Raw genomic sequence first — 15215 nt, forward strand, 5'->3', positions numbered from 1 at the left:
GTTAAATTATTGGAAATAAATGCACTCTAGATTGGATTGGATAATAATCAATTAAATCCTAAACAGAGAAAACAGGTTTCCTGCCACAGGCCCAGAGCCAAAACAGTCGGAAAATCTCATGAGGAATATCTAGAAGAGAGAAAATTGAAGTAGTCATTAATTATATAACATTCACCTCAGGGAAATCAGCATTCTTTTTTATTTTTTTTTAAGAGTTTATTTTTAAAGAGGGGAGGGAGACAGAGAAGGAGAGAAACACTGTTGTGCAAGAGAGAAACAGTTGCCTCTCACAAGCCCCCAACGCGGGACCTCATCCAGCACCCCAGGCATGTGCCTGACTGGGAAGGAAACTGGAGACCTTTTGGTTCACAGGCCAATGCTCAAGCCACGGAGTAACACCAGCCAGGGCTGAAATCAGCATTCTCTTATGGACACATTACACAATGTGCTTAGTGAAGAACAAAAATACACTATTTCCAAATAAGAAGAGAGGTGATTAAGACAGGACCATATCTTTTTGTTATTTCTGTATATTGGGTTGGCCAAAAAGTGTGTTTAGATTTTTCCTCGTACAATGGCTCTCATAGTGCTTTGCTGTCTTTAACTTCATTTGAAATAATTTTGTTAGTTATTGTAACAGCTGTCGCATCAGCCTGCATTTTTTTTAAAAATTTATCAAAAACTGTGAATTTCTGTGCAGCCATTTTCATACTGAAGAGGGAAGAAAATACACAACATTTTCAGTGCATTGTGCTTTATTATTTCAGAAAGGTAAAAACGCAACTGAAACACAATAAAAGATTTGTGCAGTGTATGGAGAAGGTGCTGTGACTGGGAGAACATGCCCAAAGTGGTTTGTGAAGTTTCTAGGTACTATTGACATTTTGGCCAAATAATTCTTTGCTGTGGGGCTGTCTTATACATTGGAAGATGTTTAGCAGCACCCCTAGCCTCTATCCACTAGAAGCCAATAGCAGGAGATAGGCAACATACTCAAAATATGCACGCCAATAAAATTGTTGATAAAAATGAAAAACGTCTTTCATTTAAAGGAAAAAATAAATGTGCTCTTTGGCCAACCTAATATTACTATAGAATATGAAATCTAGAAAAGTGCTTTCAAACAATTAGATCTCAATACTAATTTTCAAAATACCTTGTATTGTTTCCTTACCTCATGTAAGTCCCCATCTGACTGTTCATTATGGCAATAACAAGATACAAGTTCATTGGTAATTTTTATAAAAGCCAGTAATGTGTGTGTGTGATATGAACATTCATCATTACTGTAGAAAAACTAGAAGATACAGATAAGCGAGAAAAAAAGTCACTTAAAATCCCACTGTTGACCACTGTTAATATTTTTGTAAATATTCGTGTCCCAAGCAAATATTTATATGCTACACATATCATCCTATAACTTGCCTTCCCCTCCATTTATCAAGCTATCACAAATCTACCGCTGTCCATAAAAATATATTATTTGAATAGTTAGCATTCTATTGTATGTATTCAACAATTTCTTTATTACTGGATATTAAGGTTTCCAGGTTTTTTATAAATACTGTGACCAACCACTTCATAGAGATACTGTACATCTTTGTATTGGCATTTATCCAATCATGCCCTCCAAAAATGTTCCCCCTATACTAGGTCAAAGGGTAAGAACCTTTTAAAAGCTTTTGATATATATTGCTCACCTGTCCTCAATAACACCAGTACCGATTAATAAACTCTCATGAGCTATTACCTGAGAATGTTCCTTTCCTACATCCATGAACATGCTTTTTTTTTTTTTTCCTCAGTTCTTTGGTGAAATGCATTTACAAACAGCCAGTGAAACTGATTAATCATGTTGGTAGTTTTGGGGGGAGTACACTACAAGCTTTTCTAATTTAATCTGCCTGAGCAGCAGCCCATTCTGGTGGTGTCTGGGCTTATCCAAAGCAGCACTGATGAGAAGGGTGCTGGGCCCGGAACTTCATTGTGCTACCACATTACCGTGAACACATGTGGCTGCTGCTTTCCTGAATTTTGATTTATTTTTTTTTCGTGGAATGAAGAAAGTGTTTTTAGGGTAAGGGCATAACATAAGGTAAGGAAGAATGACCCCCAAACATGTGAAAGGAAAGGAAGACGCTATTATTAGCTATCTGAAAACATTGTCTTACATCTTATTGTCAGGAATAAAACATTTTTAAATTGAATTTATTGGGGTGACACCGGTTAACAAAATTATATAAATTTCAGGTGCACGATTCTACATCATCTGTACAGTGTGCTCACCACCCCAGGTCAAGTCTCCATCCGTCACCATTTGTCCCTTTACCCTCTTCCACTCCCCGCCCTACCTCCCCACTTGGCAATCACCACACTGTTTTCCATGTTGATGAGTTTTTTCTTTTTCTTTTTTGCTCTAAATAAGCAGGTGAAGAGTGTCTTATTGTTTTAATCAGCATGACTTTGTTACTAATTTAATATTATTTATTGGCCATTTAATTTTGCCTGTTCCAGGTCTTGATCAGTATTAACTATTGGTTGTGTCTTTTCTTTATGGATTTAAGAATATTCTTTGTGAATTAAGAGTATTAAATTTGTTATGGATGTTGCCTATCAGTTTGCTTGTCTTTTAAATACTTATGGTATTTTTGCCACACAAACTAAGAACTTTAAGGACTTGAAAAAGAAGCAAGGGTGCACCTCATTTCACTCTGCTCTTTTGCATTGTTATATGCAGAACTGGAGGTAACGATAGGACCCTCATTTTATTTCTGTCTATAGTGGTAAGGATTCTAGAATTTGTCCATTAGGTATGATGCCAGCTGTTTTAAATAGTAAAATGGGGAGAGAAAAAAATGAAGAAAAATATATTTCCCTTGCAGGATAAAAACTAAATCTCAAAAACAAATTTGAGTCAATATTTTAAATTTTATCAAGTGCCTTTTACATCCAAGGAGATATTGACATAGTTTTCCTCTTTTGACATTAATACTAAATAAACTCCTCTTTATCATGATGGATTATTCTATACACAGCCTACAAAGCACTACATATAAGTATAAAATAGTTAATTAAAAATACAGCTTGGGAACCCATGAGACTACTGGAGTCTAGATCTTGGCTCTGCTATTTATTAGCTGTGTAATCTAGGATCACTGACTTAACGTCCCTACACTTTTAATTGCCTCACGCATAGAATGGACACAGATATAGATGGCATATCTGCTCGTAGCGCTACCATGAGGATGAAATAAGATAATGTGCATCATACCTGACACATAATAAGCACCAACAGTAACTGATTCTCATTAATATGCTTTGCTTGATATCCATTTTACTCATGAATTTATAATGCATATTCCTAAGTGAAACCAGTTTTTTTGGTTATCTGTAATCGGGCATGCGAGTTATGTTAGCTTTAATAAACATTTGGAAAACTTTCCTTCTGTCTCTTTACTCTGAAACAATTTGTATTTTATAAAAACAATATTTTTGTAAAGTGGTACTTTTCATAATTAGCAAAGTAACATAAAATTTGGGGGTCAAAGGGAAAATAAAATGATGTAGTGGAAGGACTTAGAGCACTAGAAAGAAAGGCAGCTGTCCAGCTAGCCCCACCCTGCCATGGCCACGTGGGTCAAAAGCACTCAATGGGAATGAGGATGAACTAAAATGGGACATATCTCTCCCACCTCTCTGAGCTTTTATCTGAGCAGATATTAGACATGTAAACTAATTAGTGCCGACTTGCTTTAGCTACAGCTATCCCAAGGGAGAACAAATCCAATAGTATACTTCCTTTTCTATTACCACTACCACCCCAACACGTTAACTTAAATGAACATCAAGTGTAACAGAATGGCAGAAGAGGAAAAATTACAGAGATAATAGTGGGTACTTTCTCCCATGAAGAACAAGATTTGAGAATTGAATAGGCATGAAAACCTCAAGTTTAAAGAGCCACTGGCCCACTGTCCAGATTGGCCAAAATTTTAATTTTCATGCCTGGGTTCACACTTATACCATATTAAACTTCTAAGTACTTGTTCAGAAGATTCCATCCAGCAAAAAGTAATACTCAAAATATAGGATAAACAAAAGTAGCTAAGTCCTATCTCCAAAGAAATTGCCATAATTTATCTAGATTTGGGAAAACAAATTCTTGGGAAATTTCCACTTCTGAGACAAATGTAGAACCTTCATTTAAACTGTACTATGTTCAGTTTAAAAGTACTGACACCAAATAGCCAATAAAGATTAAGGTTATGATGACTGTTAATCACTACCTTCTACAGAGCACTTACTATGCGACAGGGATATAGCACATCCTGTTTATTACATCACTGAACAGTCCCACCACCCTATGAGGTAGGTATTTCTGTACCTTGCCTTTAACCTATGTGGAAAATTGAAGATCAAAACTGTCAAGTCACTTGGCTACAATAATAAGGCTAGGATTATCATTTAAAATTCAAAGCCCATACTTGTAATGAGCAATTGAAATTAAATTGAGCCATGCAATTAAATGGAGAGCTGTATTCTAACTATAATACTTACCATGTGTAGCACTGACAATGGAAAGTTACTTTTTGAATAGATTTTTAAAGAATAACCACTCTGTAAAGCACAGTAAACTGAAAAACAGAGCCTAAAAAAATTACTTCTAAGATTAAATATCGAATTTGTCATCAAATTAAGTACTACTATTACTTTACTGAATTATTTCTAGAGGAGTCATAGATAATTTCTAGATTAGACATATTGACTTCAACCCAGTTTTATTGAATTTTAAAAAAATAATAAAAACATTTTTATTGAACATTTCTATTGAACATGTTTAGGTAAAATAACTTGCTGAGTTTATAAACCCAAACATCAGTGACCTAGTAACAAAAACAGAAAAATAATTTTAATCTATGCTTATGGTCCACATACACTGAAGTGCAAAACAAGCATAACAGTACACATATAGATATTTGGGTTTCATAGAAATTAGGAACTTGACACATAGGTATAAACAATCTTTAAAATGTCACCCTTACAATTACAAACAATTGGATTATTTATATACTAGACTTTATCTTATTATATTGTATTTCCACAAATTATAAATATTTTCAATATAACCCTATTCTAAATATACATTCAATAATTTTACTTGAGTTAGAAAAAGTTGAAAATGTGTAATACAGTTTGACATTACTACAAAGCTGACTTTTCACATTTAGGACACAATAAATTTGAAAGGGACATTACAAGTAAAACAATTTTAAAGGTAAAGGTTCTGTTTTAGTAAAATGAAATTGGGAAGATTTACTTAAAAGAAGGCTGAAAAGTCCCCTTCATAGCAATGTTAGTAAAAAAGAAATTTTTTTTTAAATATAATTATCCCCAATCCTTTTATTTTAAAAGAAGATTGTCACCATCTAGGTGAGACATTGAAAGCAAATATGTAATGTTTTCCTAGAAAGGGTTTTCTGCATCATATCTCAAAGTAAAACAAAAAAAATTTTATTCCACTTTTGTTCAATATTTAGGTCACACCTCAAACTAATGTTAGTTTCTCAGAGCTTAGTTTCATCAGTAATACTGGTAACATGAAAACTCTTAAAATTCAAGATATTTCTCCAAAATTCAAAAAATAATTAAGTTTTAGGGTTACTTTTTAAAAATCTATGAATACAACTTCAACTATCAAAATCAGTTTAGTCCTCTGAACAATCATTCAGATGACAGAGAAGCATGCTACAGATCCTTTATATTTCTCTTTCAACTATCTATAGCTGTAAAAAAGAAATAAAATTGTAAAATAAAGACCCTGAATTGACTCAAATATACTTATTTTTAGAAACTTACATGTAAAGTAAAATTGTCTCCAAAGTAACCCCTTTTACCCCAACATCTCCCAGTTTATCTTAGGAAAAAATAGGGTATTCTAAAACAGGAGGCAATCTGACAGTAAGACATACTGACATAAGACTGCTGAATGGCTGGTCACATAAAATCTTGCACAGACTTTGTGTTTAGTAAAATGCTCCTGGATGATGAGCACAAGATGATGAATTAATAGGGAGAGAAATTTTTAAAGACGAATCAGGACATTGAAAAGCAAAAGGCTGAAACAAAAAAAATTTATAACATATTCCCCTGAAATGATGCATATTTTTCTCTTCAAAAAGTCTGCAAGATACATTCTCAATTTTGGCTTTTCTAGGAAGATAATAATGGTCTGTGCCAAAATATTTTTTATGTTAAAATCAAAGTGTAAGAGGAAAAAGACTCCTTAAAATATACATATATATCAACCATACCTTGACAAAAGTTATTCTCCAGTGTGGGGTAGACATTCTCCAATTCTAAAAGTAAAAATCCACAGTTTTAATTTTATCTCAAAGAAATCTAAGCAAGGATGAGTTTCACCTGTCATCTGAGTCACTGAATTGGTCATTTAATTCTATTTTCAAAGAGTATTAATGGATATCCACTTTCAGTTTGGCAGATATAGGTTCAAGGTCTGTTCCTGGCTATTCCAGAAACTCTGCTTGTATAGCGTTTATAATTTCAACAAAACCTTAGGAAGTTCTTCCAAAATCAACTTTTTCAACCTACTCAATAGCATTCATCCCAGACTCTGATGTCCAGTTCAGCAGCACTTGTCTCTATGAAGCACATCAAAATCACTCAAACATCAAATTGCTGATATGATAGAATGATTTATTTTCCCATTACAGGAAAGTCATGAGTGACTTGCTCTGAGGTATGTTTTTGAGCTATGCAGGACATCTATGAGAAAGCTCCACACATGAAGGTTTCTCTTTAGGTGATAGCATTTACGGCTGGACAGTCTCTGCAGGCACCAGATTCCCTGTTGTATCCAACTGCATACATTTACAAGTGCATGCGGACACAGGACACTCTGCGTGGTCCCTAAAAAATAGGTCAAGTAACAGTTAAAAGTCTAAATTATACATATATACACATATACACATACATATGCACATTTCTTTATATACCTGTCTATATCTATAAGGCAATTTTTTCAAAATGGCACTTAGAAAAATATAGCAATTAAAACCCAAAAAGAAAAAAAGAAAACATTAAAAGCACTGAATCAAAAATGACTGCCAAGCTAAACGTGAGGAGAAAGTTACTGAAAAATTGAATAGCTGTACTTTATAGATACATAACAATCTATCTCACTTAGTTATGAAGGGGAAGCAATGTGCTCAGTTTAAATTCAAGCCATTGTGACAAACTGGATGTAAAAGCTACAGCAAGGAGTAAAGGGCCACTGGCACCACTCAGTGTAAAAGTCAAAGATGGTCTTGAGAGTCTCCACTGCATGAGGTGCTTACTTACTACATAATAAGCTGATTTAGAAGATATTATATATTATATGATAGGATATTCAATTAGTTGTGAAAAACTATAAGCATATTCTCTTCTCAAATAAAGTTAAATAATGTTATTCAAACACTGAACCCATACATCATATTTAAACTGTTGTTTATATAAGTTTAATTTTTTAGTTTAAAATTACATAGAATATCTAATAATAGAAATGCCACCTCCTTTGTAAACTCAGGTGACAGGAAAGAAGAAATTCATCCTTTCACTGTATAAACCTGAAGTATTAAAAGGTCACCTGCTTTATATCCTCTAACTCCAAGCCTATTGGAGAAGGAATGTGTCGATTACCTGAACCAGCTAAGCATATGTCCAGCGTGCCCACCGTGCCTGCAATTGTGACACCACGTGAACCAGTTGTTAAACTGAGCTAATTTTTTGTCCTTGCTCAAGTCTACTTTTTCATCTGATTTGGATCCTCCTGTAGGTTAAAGAAAATTATCTTGAATAAGTGCATCACAATATTTTATTCAAAGTTTCTTTAAAGGTATTTCTAAAACAGTGTCAAAATACAAATCATATGTCATACTAAAAAAGCAACTTTCATGCTAGAATCTAGTTATATTGAAAAGATACCAGACAACAGGAATTTCCTTACATTTTTTATAGCTAATAAAACACTGAAAAATGTGAAGTATCAAACCCACTAAGAAGCAATCTGAATTAACAATTTGAGAGAAATAACTAGTAGTTCAAAATCTTCCCACAAAGAAAATGCCAAGCCGAGTTTGCAGGTGAGTTATACTAAAACTGAAAGAACAGGTAGTTTTTATCTATATAAACTCTTTCAGAGAATAGGGCAGGAGGGGAAATTTCCCAAAGCACTTTATGAAGTTGGTAAAACTTGGCTAACAAAACCACGCAAAAATAATGTAAAAAAGGAAGATTATAGGCCCATCGCTCTCCTGAACAGAACATAAAAATTCAAAATAAAACATTATCAAACAGTATGATTTAGCAATTCTACTTATAGGTAAATATATTAGAGGAACTTTGTACATGCTAAAAGGAGATATGCAGGAATGTTCACAGTAGCATCATTCATAGTAGTAATAATCTGGAAACAACCAAAATGTCCTTCAACAGAAGAGTGAAAAAACTGTGCTGTAGTCATGAATGAAATACTAAATAATAATGAAAAATAAATAAACCACAGCTACATTCATCAGCATAACTGACACTAAAAAAATAAATTAAAAAACCCCAATGTTGAGCAAAACAGGCAAGCCAAAGGACATATTCCACATGATTCATTGGATAGAATTTAAAACACAGACACAAATAAACATGTGATAAAACCATATAGACTGCTAGAGACTGAATAACTCACAATTTAGCATAGTGGTTACATATGGGGAGGAGGAAAGAGGTATGACTAGGCAAGGAGAAATGATCAAAGCCATCAGTACAGACAATTTTAGCTTAAACAGGGTAGAAGCTCATTGATGTTAGATTTATTACAGTACATGACAGATACATTCTTATCTGTGTTGTAGTTAACAAAAAATTTTATTTTCTATTTATTAGCACAGTATTCCCTCACTTATTGCGGGTATTACGTTCTAGACCCCCACCCCCCCGCGATAGGTGAAATTCCGCTAAGTAGAAACCTTACATTTATTTTAGTATTTATATATATTTTAAGACTTTATAAACCTTTTCCACACACTTATAAACCGTTCCCAGTCCCTTAACCTTTCCCACACTTTTATAAACACTACTTATGTTCTTAAACATATTCTACACTCTTAAATCTACATAACTTTAACAACATACGTATACAGTACTGCAAAATTCCATGATATATTGAAAACTCCGCGATAAATAATTAAATATAATATTTTTTAAATCCCACAATACAGTGAGGCCGCGCTAAGTGAACTGCGATATAGAGAGGACTACTGTATTGGGGCTTTAAAAAAGTGATCAACCTGTAATGTATTAAAATTAAAATCCTTGATTAAAATTTAAATTGAAACTAACAAGTGCATTTGAAAAATTACATATTGCCTTATGTTTTTAAAAAGGCATGAAAAATGAAAAATAATTACTCAGCCAATGATACCAGCAAATCTCTTTCACAGATGTTAATGCAACAATAAAGCAGACTACTTACATGAATCAGCTGCAGAATACAATTACAAAATTTCCTAACTAGAAAGAATCTCTCAGTCCAACACTTTATATGAAAAAGGTTAAAGTAACTCTCAATGCCACAGACTGAATGTCAGAGCTATAGCTAAGAGTCATTCTGACACCATGTCTAGTTTATTCATTATTCATTATACCACTGTGCCAAATATTCAAATGTTTTTAACTGAAATGTTTTCCATAGTATCAATCAACTTATATAAATAGCTGGAATATTTCCAGCTACTGGATACATTATATTCAATTAGCTATTGTTCTCAATTTTTTTCTATATGCTCACTATAAGCAGTAAACAATATTCCTAATATTTCTAAAATATTTGCTAGGTAACTGACAAATATAGGAGAAAAAGCACCAAAACCTACAAGTAAAGGAATCTGACTTCTAAGTTAATACTTTCTGTATGTATTTCACAGGTAGATTTTGAAAATGAAATAAGAGGAGATGTGAAAGTGCTTTGAGACTATCAAAAACTCTTTACGCATACAAAGTGGTTTTAACAGATGAGGGTGAGGGCGTGTGACTTTCAAATATAATATTTGAGGGAACTCCTCTTAAAAAGAGCAGTCAGAAAATGATATTGTAAGATTATGTAATATTTAAGCTCTTCTTTCTTACTTCAAATTGGCTAGAATTTGTGAGATCACCTGTGATATCATGGATATAGAGTTTATTTTTTAATGTATAGATTTTATAAACTATAGGGAACAAAAGCCAGCAAGTGGCTTGCTCTTAGAAATAATATAAAATCAAGCTAGTCTGCCTTTCATTTGCAATATTAAATCAGTTATGAAGAAACAACTTTAGCTCAGAAGAGTAGATTGTAGAACAGATACCTGGACAGCTAGAAACAGGTGTCCCCATATTAATGAGACAAAGTGCACATCGAGGAAGGGGTTTTCGACAGCCAGGGCAACTCGTGACTTTTGATTTCGTGGGCGAGCCACTGACACCGTACTGACTGAAGCCTCTGCCCTGATGAGGCACCGCTGAACAACTGTAGGAGATGGACTTGCCACAGAAATTGCAACTCACAAACACCTATAAAACAAATAAGTTAAAATATAACGTAAACTTTATAAATAAAATAAATTCAAAGTTTAAACATTATTTTGTGCTATGAAACAATTTATTGGCTAAGTTTGACTAGCTCTCATTTAAGATTTCCACTTAGCAGTTACACTGAGTACTTTTCTGTTACCTTTGTTTAATTATATTCTCCCCAATGCCACTGATATACACAGAAAAACATTGGTAATGTCAGATCCCAACATTTTAGAAATAATAGAGACTTTAGAGTTCACATTAGATCCCTACATTCCAGAAATAATAAGGACTTGGTAACATTAGATGTCAACATTTTAGAAATAAAAGAAACTTTAGAGACATTACAAAATATCCCAATATGGCTTCTGATCCAAAGTACCATGATATAATCTCCTGAACAAATTTTCCTGTAAAGAAAACACTCATTTCATAAGATAAGGAGTGAAGGATCCCGTAACGTTAAACAGTTAAAACTTTAGAATAATAACAATATTAACTGTTCATTCTGCTGCTTTAAAATTAAACTCCTAGGCTCTTAAACACTTATCATATAGATCACTAACAAATACTATCATGTAATTCTATTTTACTAATACTAAAGTTGCTTTAATACAATACAAGCACTATTTTCTCAACTTTTAAAATAAGAAAACAGCACCATCCAGTGCTCACAATGAGGATATACCTGATATTTAATGTCTGAACTTAGATATAAAGTGATCTTATGTCAAGCGATTTATGAGATAATTGATCTTGTTTTTTAAATTAATGCTACAATAAAAATTAAAATTTCTATGTGTCATCACATACAGATATATATGTATATACTGTTAAAAATCCTGCCTTATTATATACAAATAGTGCAGAAAAACAATAAATAAATTGAATTTATAACACAACAGAATAGTTTAGATTCTGAAAGGGCTTAAAATATACCAAAAAACCTCAGAGAGCCCTGGGATTGATTTAGTTTTGCCTAAGATCCTCTAGGCCTGCTGAGGCTTGCTCTGTCTTGGACTGAATGAAGCTCAAGCCACTGAGGTGACTGTTAGAAAGTAGCAGAACCAAAAAAAACCCAGGAAGATCAAAGGCAAAGTGCAATACAGGATAAAGACATCAATGGCAACTCAATATAGGCAAAAGAGTGGCTAATACTAGTTTATTAAATTGAATTCTCAATGTATCCTATAAAATATGCTATAAATACTTCTACTTTTGGCCAGAATATTAGGCAGATGTTCTTTGATTCTCTCCAAAACAATGTACTTACCTGTGCTAAAGGCTTGGAACTGGGATCCAACTTACTCCTGTGAATATCAAACTCAGCTCGTTTGTGCCAAAACCTCCAGGCATCTAATAAATTCCTGTAATTCTCAATCCAGTACTGAACTCTTTCATCTTTAAGAACATCTAAAGGAGAACCCTAAAAAGAAAACATGAATTATTTCAGTTGTTTAAAAACTTCCTGGCTAAACCAGAAGATCCTAAGGTAACGTGAGTATGAGTCACACAAAAGAAATAGGCCTCCTTTTTGCCAAATCCTACTGAGGACTTAGATGAAGTAATTGTTAGAAACTCCATTAATTTACTTTAAGCTGGTTTCTACCAACGACAGACATATATAATGTATATATCATTAGAACAGGCTAGGGAAGTGTAAAAAGTTTAAACACCCAAGAGCAAATGAGTCACCTTCCTGGTTGAATGAATGCAGTAACAACTAATGTGAATACTCTTTATCCCAACAATTAAAACTTCTGGGTTCACAAAATTTGTTTGCTACCTGATCCAAATACACACCAAAGCTGCTAAATCACATTTAAAATAATACTGAGCCTGGTCCTTCATATCTAGCAATCTGCTGTGAACTGAGATGCTATCGTACTATATAGTAGTTCCTCTCTATATCGCAGTTCACTTATCGTGGCCTCACTGTATCGTAGGATTTTTTAAAATATTATATTTAATTATTTATCGTGGATTTTTTGCTATATTGCGGTACTGTATATGTATGTTGTTAAAGGTATGTAGGTTTAAGAGTGTAGAATATGTTTAAGAACATAAGTAGTGTTTATAAAAGTGTGGAAAAGGTTAATAAGGGAGTAGGAAAGGTTAATAAGGGACTGGGAACGGTTTATAAGTGTGTGGGAAGGGTTTATAAAGCCTTAAAATATATATAAATACTAAAATAAATGTAAGGTTCCTACTTCGCGGAATTTCACCTATCGCGGGGGGGAGGGGGGACGGGTCTAGAACATAATACCCACAATAAGTGAGGGAATACTGTACTTACTTATCTGAAAGTAAAACCTGCCTATTCTCTCTCTTGTCACCAATTAAAACACAGACTTATTACCTTAAAAATTAAAAAGAAAAACACCAACCCAAAATGTTCTTAGTTCTTATATTCCCAAGACACAGTGAAAAGTAACAATTTATTTTTCCTTAAATTTAGATTTCTTCTCATTAACAACTTTAATCTCTTGCCAGTAAGACTTTTCCTAAAGATGTATGTTCCCTGGCAGCTGCCACATTCCACATGTCACCTATCCTTGCTTTGGTTCTCAGAGAGTGCTTACAGTCCTGTCCAATATATATCTTCCTTAATTTATGAAGAAAGTAGAATAAGTCTCTACTTCCCATGAGATTATGGGCATCAATGGGAAGCCCAGTTTTTTCAGTTCTATTTGGGAGCCAGAGAGAACACTAAAATGTTAAAATTTTGCAAGCATCTTACTTATGGAAAACAGGAAGAAATCTGAAACTAATCTTTACACATTCCACTAAAATAGAAAGATCGTATCTTTCACCTGTTAGGAAGTAATTACAAACCAAACTTAATTTAACTATAGGAACATGCAGAAAAACTCTTAGTTGACGATTTTATTTTTTTTAAATGTAAACATTACTCTATTCTTATTTTTGACCTAGTTAGCTAGAACTAAATACTAATGAATACAACCCCAGTATTTTTTAAAAAAAGAAATCTTCATACCGCCACTCTTGCCCCTTCCGTTGCAGTAAAGCTAAACTAAGAAAGAATTTGGTCAATTCATATTCAGTAAGTTTTCTCTTGATGGCCGCTATAAAACATAAAACCAAGCTCTGACAAAGCAGAGGGAACAATTCAGATTAGGTCTGACCAGATGAAAAGAGCCTGCAGAACACTGTGGGCTTTCCACAGACCCACAGTAGCAAAATGTGAGACAAAGAACTGAACTTCCAAAGGTATTAGCCAAAGTTCTTCAGAAAAAGGTAAAAGGACATATAATGTCGGCACACAACATGCAGTAGTAAATTAAAAATTGCTAGACATATAAACAGGTAAATGTTATTCAACGTCAAGGAAAAAGGCAGTCAGCAGAAACGAAACCTAAAAAGTCCATATGTTAAGAGTTAGCTGACAAAGAGTTCAATGCAGCTATTAGAAATATGTTCAAAGACTTAAAGAAAAAGTGTTTTAATTGATGAATAGATAAGAATCTTGGCTGAAAAATATAAACTACAAAACAATTGAGATTCTAAATTTAAAAAGTACAATAAGTGAAATTAAGTATTCCCTGGAAAATTTAACATCAGGAAGAAGGTGACAGAAGAGTCAACGAGTAAATGAATAGAACTTATCCAATTTGAGGAACAGAACAAAGAAAAGCTGGAAGAAAAACAGAGTCTCCGATACCTATAGGATATTATTAAATTTTTTAATGTATATATATTAGAGTTCAAGAAAAAGAGAATGAGATTGAGGCAAAAAAAAAAAATTTAAAGAAATAACCTGAAAACTTCCCAAATGTGATTAAAAACACTGACTACAGATCCAAGAAGCTCAGTCAACCATAAGCAGGAAGAAAAGAACCACATTAGGCAACAAGGTTAAACTGCTAAAAATTAAAAAGAAAACCTTGAAAGCAGCCCAAGAAAAAATAAAAAGTTGCACAGGGGAAACAACGATAGTAAAAGCTGACTTCTCATCAGAAACAGTGGAGGTCAGAAGATTACGAAACCAAATCTTTAAAGTGTTAAAAGAAAAACAGGAACAAAATGGACATTTTCAGTTCAAATTAAACCGAGAGAATATGTCCCCAGTAATTCTGTACTATAAGAAATACAAAAGGACTTCCAGCCAAGATGGAGGCGTAGACTGACACCCTCTGTCTCGCTCTACAACTAAGGATTACAGCTAATGCAAAACTAAAAATAATAAGAAGTTCCAGAAAATAAAGCTACATAGAAGTCCAACGTATGCAGTTATAAACAAGTGGTGCTCGTCGGGACGGGTAGGAAGTGGGAGCCCGCAGCTGAGAAAGGTCGAACTGTGCTGGAGGCGGCAGCGGCGAACGGCAGGACCTGGAGACCAGACGCCTGTGTTTGGGGGGAGGAAAGAGGCGCCTGGGGGCCGGCTCTGGCTGCAGACCGAACCCTTCGATTCAAGATTCCAGCGCCAGAGAGGGCAGACCCCATTGGGAGGCGGCCCTGTTCACCAGCGGAGAGTAACAGCAGGCATCCACCCTGGACCCCCGCCCCCACGCAAAGCACCACAGGGTGGTGAGAAAGGTCGCCAGGTTGTGAGGAGCACACGGGGCTCTGCCCAATACAGCGTAGGAGGTGTG

General features: G+C 34.2%; 1 protein-coding gene across 6 annotated transcripts in view; it reads right to left on the reverse strand.

Annotated features, from left to right (window-relative positions):
• Positions 1–6697: 6697 nt before the first annotated feature.
• The window catches only part of MIOS (meiosis regulator for oocyte development), a 180423-nt gene continuing 171905 nt past the window's right edge, over positions 6698–15215 (reverse strand). For all 6 annotated transcript variants that reach the window (XM_090287203.1, XM_090287204.1, XM_090287199.1 and 3 more), the window contains 4 exons: positions 11876–12028; positions 10395–10599; positions 7699–7828; positions 6698–6927 (listed from right to left, as the gene is read on the reverse strand). In XM_090287203.1, the coding sequence (XP_090143329.1) occupies positions 6831–6927; positions 7699–7828; positions 10395–10599; positions 11876–12028 (585 nt within the window). In that variant the 3' untranslated portion in view covers positions 6698–6830. The remainder of the gene's footprint in view (positions 6928–7698; positions 7829–10394; positions 10600–11875; positions 12029–15215) is intronic.

This window comes from Furipterus horrens, unplaced genomic scaffold (assembly GCF_987537825.1).
Source record: "Furipterus horrens unplaced genomic scaffold, mFurHor1.1.pri manual_scaffold_9, whole genome shotgun sequence".
NCBI lineage: Eukaryota > Metazoa > Chordata > Mammalia > Chiroptera > Furipteridae > Furipterus > Furipterus horrens.